The sequence below is a fragment of the Equus asinus genome, chromosome X (genome assembly GCF_041296235.1).
Source record: "Equus asinus isolate D_3611 breed Donkey chromosome X, EquAss-T2T_v2, whole genome shotgun sequence".
Classification (NCBI taxonomy): Eukaryota; Metazoa; Chordata; class Mammalia; order Perissodactyla; family Equidae; genus Equus; species Equus asinus.
In genome coordinates, this window is record NC_091820.1 from 134800738 (window position 1) to 134815491 (window position 14754).

Genomic DNA, 14754 nt, shown 5'->3' on the forward strand with positions numbered 1-14754 from the left:
AAGTGGCCAGGACCCCAGGGGGAAGGACACTGCAGTGCCATGGCAAGTAGGCACGGGAATGACCCCCCAACCCCTCCCAAAGGGACCTCCAGTTATGCACTGGGGGACTGAACGCTGGGAAATGGGATTACCAGACCGTGGGAGGCTGTTGGACACAGCGTCCAACCCGACATTGACACTGGAGTCTCAATAAACTCGGTCTCCGCGTCCACTTCAGGAAGACCCCTTGCTGAAGTTTCTGACCAGAGGACGTCACTGCCTCCAAGGTATGCTGGGCCATTCTCAAGCATCTGTCAGTCGGGCTTGAGTGGGGAGAGCCTGGAATCCAATACACTCCACAACAAGGTGGAGGGCTGAGTGAGATGCTTCTGAGGACTCTTTCAGAACATGGGATAACACTTAACGTTAAACGAAAAACATAAGACAGAATGGTCACACAGCAGGAGCTCGACTGAGTAAAGAGGAACCACACAGAAAAAGAACGGGGGGAGGGTCAGCCCCATGGTATAGTGCTTAAGTTCAGCGCCCTATGCTTTGGCAGCCCGGGTTCACAGGTTTGGATTCTGGGGCACTCATCAGCCATGCTGTGGTAGCGACCTACATATAAAGTGGAGGAAGACTGGCACAGATGTTAGCTCAGGGCTAATCTTCCTCATGTAAACAAAGAGGAAGACCGGCATAGATGTTAGGTCAGGGCTAGTCTGCCTCAGCAAAAAACAAGAAGTCGGGGAATAGGTCCAGATTGTGAGCATTCACACCTCCAAGTAGTTGTCTCCTGAGTGCCCTCTGTCTTGATTCTTCATATACTTTCTGTACTTTCCAAAGTCGCCACAGCGAGCATGCACATACTCAGGAGTTAGCCGAATGGGTCTTCTGCAACAGAGTGCATTAGTCCACCCATTCAAGGCCCCATCACCATAGTTATGGGATGGCAACACGTGCTCCAGATCTCCCACACCTGAATCTCATAAACAAATAAGCTGGACCACACAGTGTCACTCAGCCACAGTGTGACGTTTGGATGCCGTCCCTCAAGCTGTGGAGGGCCTGGCGCGGGGGTCATTGCTTGTTTGCTCAGAGACTGAGGACAGTAAAGAAGATGTTACTGAGACTCAGGAGATGGAAACATGGAAATGAGCACTGATCCGCCCCCAATTGACGGTGCTATTCTGGCTTGTGATATGAATGCAAGTGAGGAGGTTGCCAGATGTTCACAGAAACTCCCAAAGTACCAACTCAACCAGACCACCCTATGTGTGCAGGCACCACACCTAAGCAGTGGCGGCAAAGTAGCTCGTGGGTGACTGCAGGTGCCTTGTGATGCAGCTTCATCCTGTGGACTTGGAGCGTCACTACACAAAGGCAGAAATAAGTACAGTTCTCAGTTTGGACCACGTGATCCGGGCCGTACTGAGAGGGACCCACCCAACTGGAGCTACCTGGGGGACAGGGAGCAAGGAGGGCAGTGGAGTCTGCCTGTTGGAATCAGGCCACCTGAGGATTGGGAGGAAAAGGGAGACTGGGGCCAAAGAAACAAGGCTCGCTGTCCTCTTGCTACTGCACGGCTGCCGGGCCTCCTCTTCAGTAAGGTCAGGACACGGAACTACAGCCAAGCGGTGACAGAGGGAATCACAGGGATGAGAAGGAGCCCATTCTCAGGGGCAGAGTGCTGGACGCAAGGGCACCTCCTCCTCGGGGACCACTCCTCCCAGGTGGTGGGGCCTGCGGGTAGAGGGCAGCCTCCAGCTGGAGGGGCAGTGGACACTCCCTGACCTTTGGGATCACTTACACTTCCAGAGTCTAGGTGAACGCTGAGTGCAGAGCAGGCCTGCAAAGGGAGGAGGAGAGCAGCCCCCGAGGGCCAGAGGAGGAATCTGAAATGCAAACAACGAAGGGGAGATGAGCACCCAGGCTTCAGAACCAGCTCCCACAACTCTGCACCAAAGAGACCAGCAGCTCAACAGAAAGCCGGGCAAAAGACGTTTCAGAGAGGAGGAAACCGGACCTGCGGAGAAGTGTATGGGGGAAACCGGGAGTTTGGGTCACGCCGGTCCCAGATCTGTGGTGCCGCAAAACACGTGGCAGGAGCCAAGTGGAACCTTCCCTGTACCTCAGAGTCAAAGAAGCACGTGGGGTGAACTCTGCACTTCTCGGCAAGTGAGGAGATGGGTGACAGGCTCAGCGGAGGGGAGGGGATGTGGAGAAATCACACGGAGCAGAGAGCATGGGCTGGGCAGGAGAACATCTAGGCCAGAGAGGGGGCCGGGAGAGCCAGAGTGTGGAGCACCGAGAGGCCTGGTGGTGGAAAGTTCCCAGAGGACAGCTGGGGGGAGGTGGGGCTGGATGGACACAGGTCACTGGAGGGGTGAAGGATAAGAAACTGCAAAAGCAAGGGCTCAGACAGGCCATCGGGGACAGTGAGTTCTGCAGGGTGCTGCCCGGAGGGAAGAGGAAGCGAGCCTGACTGAGGAGGTGCTGTGAGCTCTAAAGAGGAGGCCAAGTCCTGGGGGCATTCGCCACAAAGAGCAGTGGTGGACATGCTAAAAGCACTTCCTAAAAGGAAGATGGGCTGCATTATGGGGATGGAACCACGGTCTGGGGAAGAAAGCAGGCCCCTTGCAGCCCTGAGGCCTGAATCCCATGAAGGTGCCCTCTGCTCCTCACCTCACCTCAGGGCCAGCATTCGCGCTTCCTGGAGCTTCGGCAAGGAGCAAGCAGCTGCAGCCCACTGGAAGGTAAGGCAGTGCCCTGTTGATCTACACTGACTGAGCAACTCCTGTGCACTGGGCCCGCAGCTTGCAGAAACGAGTCAAGAGCCAGTCCTGGCATTTAAGGACCTCAGCGCTCCTGAGGGGGCCCTGGACTCTTGGAGAGCAGGTACAACCCTGGGAGACAGGAGCCCAGGGAAGGGAGGGAGGAAGGGAGGGCCAGAGTGCCACCAGAACCCAGGGACAGGAGTGCCTGCCACCAGGCGTGGGGCAGAGAAAGGCTAGGACTCTCTTGTCTTGGCAGGCATTAGAGCCCACAGGTACCACGTACCAAAGCGGGGAGTCCTGACAGACTGCGTGCACTCAGGGGTCAGGGGCTCCCCAGCACAATGACCCACATGTTGGGCCACAACGAGGGAGAGAGCTGGCCCCCCCCCCCCGGAAGGCCCTCCCAGGGCCCCGAGGTTTTTGGGCTTCAACAGGAGAGGGCCCAGCAGGGTTTTCAGGAGGGCATTGATGAGGTCAGATGTGCTGCTGAGAAACGGGACTGGTGGCCTGTGCAGCTCCCACTGGACTAGAAAGAGCCGGCGCCCAGGCCGATGGGGAGGCTCAGGGAACAACCAGCACGGGCCCCAGACTATGGGGCCGGAACTCAGGAAGTGGCAGTGGGGCAGGAAGAGGGGCCTTCATTCTGATCAGGCCTTTGGGAGGCAAAGCCCCAGGACTGGGTCATCCAGGCAAAGCCCAGGAAGGGCGCAGGGATGTCGAGGAGCACAGCGCGTGGCAGTGAGTGCCTTGAGCTACTAACTGAGAGTCAAGACAGGATGCAGCTTTGACAGAGAAGCGGGCTTTTGGGAGACATGTCAGGTGTGAGGGGCAGCAGAAAAGAGGGGGGACTTTCCTTCTCACCTGCAAACAAAGCCCATATCACAGGACGCCCAGGCACGCCCGCGGTGGCCTGGAAGAAGGAGACCCTGACTCTCCGGGCACAGGACTCAGCCTAGAGGTGCCGCCCTCTCCCGGCCTCCGCGTCCCCCAGGGTACCTTCGGAGGGTCAGTTAGGTCGCCAAGGACGCTGCCACTGCACCTTGACTGCTGCCTCTGAGGTCACCGCGCACCAGGCGCCTAGCCCCTCCTCCTCCTCCCTCCCTTTCCCCCAGCTCCTCCCCCACCTTTCTCCCAGCTCCGCCTCGTCTCCTGAAGCCCCGCCCTCAGCCCCGCCTTCTCTTTCAATAGCGGCTCCTCCCTCGGCTCTTTCCCTCAGGTCTGGCTTCCATAAGGCTCCGCCGGCCCCTCCCAGCCCCGGCCCTGCCCCTCCGCCTCCCCGCAGCCCCGCCCCCTGGCTCACGTTGTCCCCCGCCTCACTCTCCCCCAGCCCCTCTTGCCCGTTCCTGACCTGCTCCCAGCCGCTGGTCTCCAGGCCCCGACCGGGCCTGCTGAGCCCTCGACCCTTGGGGCCTGGGGAGTCCATCGACGTCTCCTAGAGGCGGGGCACCGCGTGCACTCGTGCTCGTGACGTCAGCACGTGTCTTCGTAATAAGCTGGCTGCGTGCCTGCGTGCCTTCGTACAGGCGTGCTGAGTTCCGGCGTGCTGCGTGCTTACGTATGTGGTCCGTGCCCCTGTATTCCCGCAAGAAAGGGGCGTCGGCGCCTAGGCGAGCCTGGCCTGCGTACAGAGAGCCGGCGCCTGTCGCCTGTCGGTCGCCCTAGTCTCCGTTTCCCCCGGCGGTGGCGGCGGCGCAGCCAGGACTTGGGCAGGCGCTTTGTCTTTGCTCCGCGACCCGCGTCGTCTCCTCTCCTGGGTGTGGGAGGCGGCCCCGACGGGACACGGGGAGGCCGAGGACCATGCCGCCCGATGGTCGGAGCCGGGTCGGCGCAGCGCGCCCGCCACTCGCTCGGCCAGTGGATCCGGGAGACCCGCGCCGCCGGAAAGGCTCCAGGACTCAGCCCTCCGCGGGATGGTACCACTACCCTAGGAGCGCGTGAAGGTGGCCAAGGCCGCACTTTCCTGTCCCTTCCCCACCACCGTCACACGCCCGCCCTCCTCCTAAGTGTGTGGACCAGCGAAGTGCGTCTGTGCCTAGAAAGGCGAGTGTGCCGGTTCCCAGGCACCGGTAGGTCCGCCCTCGTACCTGCCCTCCTGCCTCCCGTGACCCTTCAGCTGTGCCCCCACCCAGGCCACGGGCTCCGCTGTGCCCTCAGAACACGATCCGCTTCCATGACGTGATGTGCTGTGCTGCTGGCTGCTGGGGCGTTATGTGGTCCCACAGCCCGCCGGGGCCAGAGAGACCCACTGCCGTGATGAGCAGAGCCAAAGCGTGCGTGAGGGGTTTCCCTCCAGTTGGACCCTCCCGGGTCATGCTGTCCTCCAGTCCCTGCTGAGTTGAAGACCGTTCTGGTACTTTGGCCCACATTGCTGTCTCGTACCTGATGACCTTGTCTCGTTATCCCTCTTGTCCTTGTGCAGGCGAAGGAGCTGAGACCAGAGGAACAGGCTTTCCTCTTCAGGCCACCAAGCAGGTACTGTCCGCATCAGGAGGCAGGAGGGCACTCGGCCCCCTTCATACCTTTACGGTTACCTCAGTTCTCTCTAGGGATCCCAGCCACACAGTTCAGGTCTCCTGGTTGTGATTTTGTGGTTCTGATGAGAAAAGGACCAAGACAGCGAGTGGCAGAAACTAGGCAAACCTGCAGTCCAGTCGTCTACCCCAGGAGGAGAGTAGAAGTGGCCAGGCCACAGGGGGACATCCAGCCTCTCTCACAAATAATCCAAAGCCAGTCAACAGGGCAACCGTTTGTCACCCATCACGTTGGCAAAGGTTAAGTGGAAGGAGGATGCTCAGGGCCGACCAGCGTGTGAGGAAATGGCCCTTGCTTGTGGTTGATACGCAAGTGAGCCTCTCTGGAAAGCCTTCTGCTGGTGCAGATTGGCATCACAGATGTGCATGCCGTTTGACCCAGGCCTCCTCCTAATGATATTTTCAGTCAACACCTGTTTGTGGGGACGTCCTTTATGGTGACAGAAAGTGCAGAGCAGTCTGTGACTCACCATTAGGAGGATGGTCAGTGAATTGTGGGAGAGCCAACTATGGGATAGGATACAGGTGGTGACGAATAGGACAGAAGAAGATGTGCAGACGTGTAAGAACGTGCTTGATGTACTGTTAATGGAGAAATCAGCCTCCACCCTTGGAGACGTCCAGGCAAGAGCACACAGCTCTGTTAGTTTGCCAGGGCGGTCATGTCAAGGTACCGCAGACTGAGTGGCTTCAACAGCAGAAAGTTGTCGTCTCATAGTTCTGGAGGCTGGAAGTCCAAGATCAAGGTGTCGGCCGACTTTGCCTCTGCTGAGGACTGTGAGACAGAATCTGCTGTTCCGTCCTTGTCCCCGACTTCTGGTGGTTTGCTGGCAATCTTTGGCATCCCTAGGCTTGTAACTTTCTACCTTCCTCTTCACATGGTGTTCTTCTGTGTGTGTCTCTCTAAATTTCCCCTTTTTATGAGGACACCAGTCGGATTGGATGAGGGTGCACCCTAAGGAGCTCATTTTAACTTGATTACCTCTGTAAAGACCTTTTCTGTGTATATAAGGTCAGATTCTGAGGAACTAGGGACTGAGACTTCAAGACGTGAAACCGGAGGGGCCACAATGCAACCAATAACAATCTAGAATGGCCCTGTGGTAGGAAGGAACTTGGAGCCTTCCTGGGGTAGAAGGAAAGCCTTCATGGCTGCAGGATGTTGAATAAAGCAGGGAGGAGAGTGGACAGCTGGAGCAGGGTGCAGATCACATGGGACCTTGTAGGCCGTGGTGAGAAGTGTGGGTCTGTTCTGCTTGGGGAAAGAAGCCTCTGGCAGGTACTGGGCTACGTGCCCTTGGAGCCTCGACCCCCGTCCTCACACTCACGTGGAGACTGAGGTTCCCCGAGGTGCCATGACCCAGCTGAGGTTGGGGCCTGGGGCCCAGGTCCTCCCAGTGCACATCTCTGTCCTCCAGGGACAGAGAAAGGAGGCAAGGACAGGGAGTGCATGCAGTTAGGTCCCCTGTAATGTTGAGTTCTCTCTTCATCCTTCAGTGCCTCCGTCTCAGCTGTAGAGTGGGGTGACAGTAGCACTGCCCCTACCTGGTTATTTGAAGGTTGAATTCTGTGATCTGTGGATCGTGCCCATCCCAGGGCCTGGCATGGAGACAGTGCCTGCACATTGCTGCCGATCGTTCTTGCTCTCATGATTCATTTCTCTCAGCTTGGGACTCCTGCTGACAGTGGAGAGCAGTGGTTCCAGAAGGGGTTGGAGGAGGATAACAGCCAAAGGGTTCAGGAGGAGACACCTGATGGGGCCGTCTGAGATCGAGGGCATCCCCAGGGCCCAGCTGAGGTTGGATACCAAGGATTTCTGGTAGCAGCCCTGCAGTAGGGGCCGGGAGATTTGGGACCTGTGGTGCCTTGGCAGTGGCAGTGCCAGGAAGCAGAGAGGGTTGGGGTGGGCGGGGGTGGCAGGAGAAGAAGCATAGCCCAGGACTGTCCCTGTCTGTGCTGGGAGAGGGCTAGAGCCAGCCCACTGTGCTGTGAAGCCAAGGGGCCCTCCCTCCCTCCTCTGTGCTGCCCTGGGGCTCAGTGACCTCTGTTGTACAACTGACCACGTGCTGTCCTGGCTGTGCCTTTCTCTAGCTGTCCCCAACCTGCTCCGAGAGCTCCCCAAAGACTCCATGTGACGGGCGAGTCATCCCAGTGGCCAGCCTCTTCCGTCAGGCCTGTCAACTGACTGTCTGGTGATTGAAAGGAGGAACCAGCACTCTCCGCTACTCCACCGTCCAGGTCAGTGGGGTTTCAGGGCACCTTGGGGACGCTGGGGAGAGGTCAGGCCCACGGGCCGTGAGCTTGGAGTGCTGGTGCGTGAGGTTTATTGACATTGCGGTTCTGCGTTTCCACAGTCCACGTGAGGCCCAAGGAGCTCTGGGGAGATGAAGTTCAGCTGCCTCTCTTTCCGGCAGCCCTAGGCTGGTTTTGTCTTAAATGGGGTCAAGACTGTGGAGACGCGTTGGCGTCCCCTGCTGAGCAGCCACCGGGACTGTACCATCGCCATCCACATTGCTCACAGGGATTGTGAAGACACGGCCTGGAGGGAGCTGCTGGTGGAGAGGCTGGGGAGGACCCCCGCTCAGATTCGGGCCTTGCTCCAGGAAGGGGAAAAGTACGGCCGTGGAGTGATAGCTGGCAAGTGCTGCTGTGCCGACCAGCGCTCAGACACCTCCCGGGGCTGCCCCCGGGACCTTGCTCAGGAGTTTGGTGTCTTGTTTTCTTTTGAACTGCTGTGTGTGTGTGGGCAGTGTAGTTTCTTTCAGCAACAGACCTTCAGAGGGGCAACAAAGGGCCCTGACCCTGGGGTTGGTTGGCTGAGGTTCCCCGACCCAGGGTGAACCCTTTCTCCATCCTGGGCCTCCGTTCCCGTTTGTGATGCAATAGGCAGGGTGAGGTCTGAGTCTGCATGTGGGGTTTGCCTGTGTGTGTATGTGCTTGCGTGTGCATGTGTGTGGCAGAGATCCTGAGAGGCAGCACAGCACACAGAGTGGGTTGGACCGGCCTCTAGACTCAAGCTGCTCCCTGGCTTCACGTGCCTGTCCCACCCCCAGTGCCCGCTGCATACTGGGAAAGTCCCCTAACACCTCAATGGTTGAGGTCCCACCTGAGTTCCGGTTACCTCGTGAAGTGCTTGAGGACCCACTGGCTTGTAATTTCCCTGCAGCGGCCGGGGCCATTGTGATCTGTACCTGCTGCCCTCAGCAGTCTGATTGGGATCTGCCTGTTATTTTGGTGGGGTTGTTGAGGACAAGCCCCTCTCCTCATTGTCTCTCCCTCGGCCTCTCCCAGAATCCCGTGGACAGAGTTTGGCACATGAGAAGTGCTCACTCAGAGTGACCCACTTCACTCCGTGTCCATTGGGGCGATATCATCTTAGTCTCTGGTGGTTGTAACTTTGAATACCCATGTTGTCTGACAGGCAGGCCCTGGTTTGTGGAAGGAAAAACATCTCTGTGCTCCTCCCTTTGTGCACAGGGCTCGTTGACATTGGGGAAACTTTGCAGTGTCCAGAAAACTTAGCTCCCGATGAGGTGGTGGAACTGGAAAATCAAGCCGTGCTGACCAACCTGAAGCAGAAGTTCCTGACGGTGCTTCCAAACCCCAGGTGGCTGCTGGAGCCCATCCCCAGGAAAGGCGGAAAGGATGTCTTCCAGGTAGACATCCCAGAGGACCTGATCCCCTTGGGGGAGGAGGCCTGACGAGCGTGGGCTCCTCAGAGGAAGGTCACCGAGAGACCAGCGAAATCATGACCCAGCAGCTCATCGTCACACAGTGGACCTGGAAATCGGGTTCAGTGTGGATTGGCACCGCAGTGGAGCGTTCCCCACTATGTGCTGTTCACGTAAACAGATTCTCCACTCACTTAGATGCAGGGACGGGGAGCGGGACTTTCCTTGCAAGATACCTCTCTGGGCTCAGTGACAGTCTCAAGGACTTTGACCTTCAGGAAAAAGGGAAAGCTGCCAGGGAGTTCTTGGCGCTGCCACTCATTTTGGTCCAGCTGATTTCTGGATTGACCAAAGAAATATGTTTTAAGAGGAATCGTTAGTGTTCTCCCCTCTCTTTGTTCTAGTCAAACTCATAGAGTGTTTGCACAGCATCCAGGGGACGTTGTGTGGAGGCTGGGAGCGGGCGCTGAGTGATTGCTGGAGAGTGACCAGCCCTGGATGGCCTCATTCCTGACGAAGAGGACATCAGACTTGGAAACAGAGCGCCTGTCCTTGCAAAAGACTTTCTCTGCTGTAAAAGTGTCCCTTGGCTCATGGGGCATGCGTGTTAGACATGTCACACAGCTACTTCATGTGTGAAGAAAGGAGCTTAAATACAGCTCTCTCGGGAATGTGACAAGTAGTGTTGTTTATTTTGTAGGAAGTCTTTTTTCTTTCTTTGTTTTTGGTAATTTGTTAGAAAAGTTTCTAATGGTTGTTACCTGTGAGCATGATGGGCTTTCCCCCAGGCATTGACTAGAATGACCTGTCTCTTCTGAGCCAGACTGCAATGGTCGGACATCCCTGGGCAAATGGGCTGGCCCTACTTTGGAAGGCCCCTGCCTCTTAGGCCAGGGACATTGAGCTGCTGATCAGAAACTTCCTGGCATCATAGATGGGACCCATGAGGAAAGACCCTCCTGTTTCAAGATACGTGAATAGTGTAAGGTGATAGCCCCAAGGTCAAGAGTCAGGCTGTTCTGTGTCCTGACCACCAGGCCAGGCTCAGGGAATGAGATCTTCCTGGGCTTGCCTCGATACTCCCTAGCCAAGTCCTTGGCTGAATGTGTGAAAATGCTTGTTCTTCAAATGAAAGAGGACAACGGGGACCAAAGCCTGTTTGGGGCCGGGATTTCCAGCCTCCTCAGGCTTACCTGATGAGCTGTGTGTAGTATCGCAAGTTAGAAAGAACACCGAGTCACAATTCTCATTAGATTGTTTATTTACTCCCTCAGAGTTTCGCATCATGGCTGTAAAATGGTGGTTTTTATCTGTCACTAGTGACCTGTGAGCTTAGGAACGTGGGTTGTCCTTAAAGTGCTCACATAGCGCACACTTATAATCTGAGGAGCTTTCCTGCTCCTCGTCCTCGTCAGGGGCCTCATGTGGAGCCATCACTGAAAGGGAAGCCAGCAGGATGGAATAACAGGTATTGTACAAGGACATCACCGAATCATAATCTGGGTAATCTGGGGGGCTGGTGGGTGGCTCCTCTGCACCGTCTCCTCCGCCAGTAGCCATGGACTCAAACAGAACATTCCTGGACGTGCCCTCCCCACTTGGGCTGCCTGGCTCACTTGGTTCACGATTTTCTGTGGCATGTCCTTCTACACTGCTCACAGAGTGGACATCAGAGCACATGAACGACCAGGTGTCAGTGGGTCCCTGAGCTTTTGGGGCTTCCTTTTGGGCCTTTCTGTCAGTTTCTATGGTGGGTTCATTTTGACAGATTCGTGGGGAGCGCCTCGTAGCTGCTACCTGCTTCTTTCTCTTTGGAGTTGTTGTGCTGGTCCCTGGCTGAGCGGTAGTTCTCACGTTGCCTCTTTGGATGTTGTCGATGAGCAGAGGCTTGTCTCTCCTAAAGTTGGAGTTACGGTAGATCTGAAACAAAATCAATCCTGTTAGTCATCCTGGGAGCAAATATTCACCCCCCCCCCATCATAATGGTCTTGTTTTCCTAGGGAGAAAAGATCTTTTTAACTTGCTGGCAAGTTTCATTTTGCCCTAGAGCCTGAGCTCGCTCAACATACGTAATGCATAGGTTAAGGTGCATCTATCTCCTTGACATTAACTGAGCTCTCAGAGTCTTTCGTCACACCTGCAGATTACCTCTCGGGGTGGTTGTTTCATAGGAACAACTATACCTTCTCATCTTTCCATAAATAAAGTCTCACGTGAAAAAAGTTATCCTCAGAAATTAAACCCTTTCAGTGCATCATTCATCTTGGTCTACTAGGAAGATGTTCGAGGGATGGAGAACATGGGAAACAGAAGGACATTCTACTTTACCATCATTCTCTTGTTCCCTGGAGAGTGAAGCGAAGGGTCGTTTGGACGTATTTTGCTGAAGCCGTAGAGGTTCAGTTGGCGGATAAAATTCTTCAAGCTGTCTGTTTCAAAAATTCTCCCTGGGCCTCTCCGATGAAGAATCTCCCTCTGGAAAAGATCCTCTTCAATGATCACGGTGTCTCCCTCATCATTCCAGCGCACAGACGTGAAGGCGTCGTCCTCAGCTACCATCCAAAGCTTTCTTGGGAAGGAGAGCCCGAGAAGGTGGTGGTTTTCTTCCACGTGGACGGCGCCTTGGTTTGGGTCCTGTGGTCGCAGGTTGTCTTGGGGGCCTGGATCTTGGCTCATGGCTTGGTCACTGTGGGTCTCCAAAATCTCCCTGGAATCCAGATTTGGATCCAGGGATGAATTAGTTGGGACCCCTGTTGCTGGCTCTCCGTCACCCGATGGGGCCTGCTTGACTTCATCTATCTGGTCGGTACTCTGACTAGCCATGGAGCTAGTCTAGGTCAGGAGCACTTTCTATCTGAGATCATATCCCTGAACTCTCAGGTCAGAAATGCCTTTGGTCAGGGTGGGGATGCCCAGTAAATACTGTCCACAAAATTCTAGAGTCTCGGTAGTGCGGCAACCGGCTGCTTAAGTCATCGTTCCCTTTAGTTGTCACATGATGTCACAAAGGTGGCTCACAGCTGGTCTGGAGAGGGAGCCCTGGCCAAGTGTGGGGGAGGGGAGGGGTGCAGGGTCCCAGCTTCTCTCTTTTCTAAAAGGAGAGAAACGTTTGGTTCAAGTTCCCAGGAAAGGCTCCTATCAGCTGCCAGGCACATTGTTTCATGTGGCCCAGCCCTGGATGGGTTGAGAAAGCACAATCCTGTCTCCACTCCCACCTCTAAAGACGGGTTGGGGGACCTGTTGCTGACCTCTCTGATGTGCTTAAGGGCCAGGCCCTGGTTAGTCCTAGCTTGGCTCCCACCAAGACTAGGCAGGTCATATGGGCCACTGGGGGACTGTGCCTCCCAGGAGACGGTGGTCCCTAGCAGGCTGATTTGCCTAGTCTAGGTTGATAGCCCCCTCCTTCTTCGTGCTGCTCCTGCTTCCTGCTTTGGTCTCCTCTAGCTGCTCCTGCTGTTTGGTTGGTCCTGCTCAGATGGGCCCAAACAAGGAGTCCTGTTTTCTTGCCTCTGGGTCAAGTTGTCCCCAGAGTAGTGCTGTGCTGGAGCACAGTGGGAGTGCTTCTGATGATCCTCAACCTCAGTGTCACCCAAAACACCTCAAACACACTATTACCCACAGCGTAGGCATGGAGGTGGATGGCCGCATCCTCCACTGTGCTTGGGAGGGAGTCTCCTCTTGTACTCTGCTTGCCCTCAACTCATCCCTCTCCAGGTTGTCTTTAGTTTCCATTTCTTCACCATAGAAACTCTTCTGGTTGTCTTGGACGAGCTCACTTTGGGAACACCTGCATGTGCCCTTTTCAAATCACCTTCCACAGCTGCTTGCATACAACCTCCCTTGAGGCTTCCTCTAAAGCCCTATTTCTTTTCTGCTTTAGAGTGGTTTGGCTTCTGCTCTCCCAGATTTCTGGCCTCTCACTTCCAAATTGGATCTCCTCTGGTACTTCCCCTTTTAATTCCTTGATTTGGGGGGTTTAGCACCTATTCTGTTCTGTTGAGACAAAGCATTTCACTGACCCACTCCCCTGAGCCAGCCCTGCTCTCCTTGCCCCAAGCCGACCCCCACCCTCGACCCCAGTATCCCTCCCCTGCCATTACCTGGATGGTAGGTCCACTGAATAATTTTGTTTTCCGTTGGGTTAGATACTTTTCAAAGGGCCTACCTTACACAGACTCACTCCCAAAGAAAATTCCTACTTGTTTAGTTAGATGTAAGAAGACAACATGAAGATATCCATCATTGCGTATGTGAAAATAGATGAGAGTGTGGCTGTGGAATCGCACAAAACCCAAATGAAAGTTGTCCTCACCACAGAGGAGAGGATACGATAGTGAATCTGGTGATAAGTGTTCTCTAGCTGTTGCGGACAACTTTGTTCTCGGGAGATAGAGTGGTACCATGGGAAGGCCCTGTCTGCAAGGATCTCAGGTCCTTTGTCCTGGCTGCCACTGAGAAAGGTCATTTGCCCTCTCTGAGGATCAATCCTTTGTTTCTAAAAGGGGAGTGCAAATAGGGCTTGAAAGAGAATCTGCCAAGATACCTTTCACTCTGGGGACTGTAATCCTTAACAGAGCCCCGAGGTCTACATTTGGGCTTGGTCTGTGGTCTTTGTGCTTCAAAACAGGTTTCCAAAGAATTCATTGAAGAAGTCAGTTTATCCTGTAGGGACATGCCCTCAGAGGCTAAGAATTTAAATGGAAACCATTGGTGGCTTCTCAGAAGGGGCCTTCTTCTGATTTGGATGAACTTTGGATGAACAGCCATCTCCCTTCAGTTGCACAGCAGAGTATTTTTGCCTCAGTGAGTTCTGTAAAGACTGAGAATGAAATTTCCTTGTGGCCTGTGCTAGCTCATGAACTCGGCTGATGACTTATACAAAGGGATTGAGCCGTTTGGTGGGAGAAGAGAAAATGACTCAGGAAACTGCAGTCTGGCATTCTGCAGAGAACCAGTATTTACTTGATGTCGTTTAGGCACTCTTGAAGTCCTAAGCCTTCTGTAGGACCATTAGCTCATGGCCTTTGTTTCAGGATTTGCCGAATTTCTGCTGTGGATAAGAACTAGGACACGAGGCTCATCTTGTCTTCTGAAGATGAAATCCTCACGGTGCTTACTTCAGTCTAGTTGATGAAAGGCATTATGAAAATGGCTTCCCTCGACTAAGGCTTCTCCGTCCCAGAATTTCAACCCTGTGCCCTGTGGCCGCCAGTCCCACGGTCTTTATTAGGTACCTAGGTTTGAGAGAAATGATTGGTTGGCTCTTCAGTGCTCCAGAGGCCCGAGAGATGACGTGTACGTGTCCCTGCCTTATGGACCAAAGCCCCAGGGTCAGGTGACTCTAGCAGATCACAGCTGATTGGACTCTGAGGACAGCCACCCCAGAGGGAAAGTGATTTCAGTCTGGACTTGCTGTGGGAAATGCACAGCCTGCAGCCATGGAGAAAGTGCCTAGCTGTGGGCTATGGGTCCCAAGGCCTTGGGCTGCCAAGGGGCAGGCCTGGCTGTGTGGTCTTTTTGCCTCCCCCTCCTTCCAGCCCCCCTTACCCTGTAAGTCCTGGTGGGAGCTGCCTCCTTACTCTTCTCCCTCCCTCCCAGGCACCAGCTGTGCCCCTGCAGTTGGTCTACCTCACATCTGAGTGGTCTCTCAGCTATGGCTCAGACAGAGGCCCTGGTGACATCGAGGCCTGCCCTTTCCAGTCTCCTGGCCGCAGGGCTCCTCTTACCCACTCACGCAGCCCTCCAGCCACTTTCACTCACTGTCTTCTGGGCTCCAGCCCTGGGCCAACCCCACTG

The 14754-nt window shown here is 55.2% G+C and overlaps 2 protein-coding genes across 4 annotated transcripts in view; both read right to left on the reverse strand.

Annotated features, from left to right (window-relative positions):
- IDS (iduronate 2-sulfatase) overlaps positions 1-4259 on the reverse strand; it is a 58696-nt gene extending 54437 nt beyond the window's left edge. For all 3 annotated transcript variants that reach the window (XM_070502833.1, XM_070502828.1, XM_070502827.1), the window contains exons 1-2: positions 4105-4259; positions 1790-1874 (exon numbers count right to left, since the gene is read on the reverse strand). In XM_070502833.1, coding sequence (XP_070358934.1) covers positions 1790-1874; positions 4105-4179 — 160 coding nt within the window. In that variant the 5' untranslated portion in view covers positions 4180-4259. The remainder of the gene's footprint in view (positions 1-1789; positions 1875-4104) is intronic.
- A 7018-nt stretch (positions 4260-11277) lies between these two features.
- Positions 11278-11781, reverse strand: LOC123282625 (heat shock transcription factor, X-linked member 3-like). Its single transcript, XM_070502836.1, has one exon. The coding sequence runs from the start codon at positions 11779-11781 to the stop codon at positions 11278-11280; it is 504 nt and encodes a 167-aa protein (XP_070358937.1).
- Positions 11782-14754: the final 2973 nt, after the last annotated feature.

Excerpts from the sequence above, each read along its gene's own strand:
- LOC123282625 (XM_070502836.1), bottom strand. The coding sequence starts at position 11,781 with ATGGCTAGTCAGAGTACCGACCAGATAGATGAAGTCAAGCAGGCCCCA.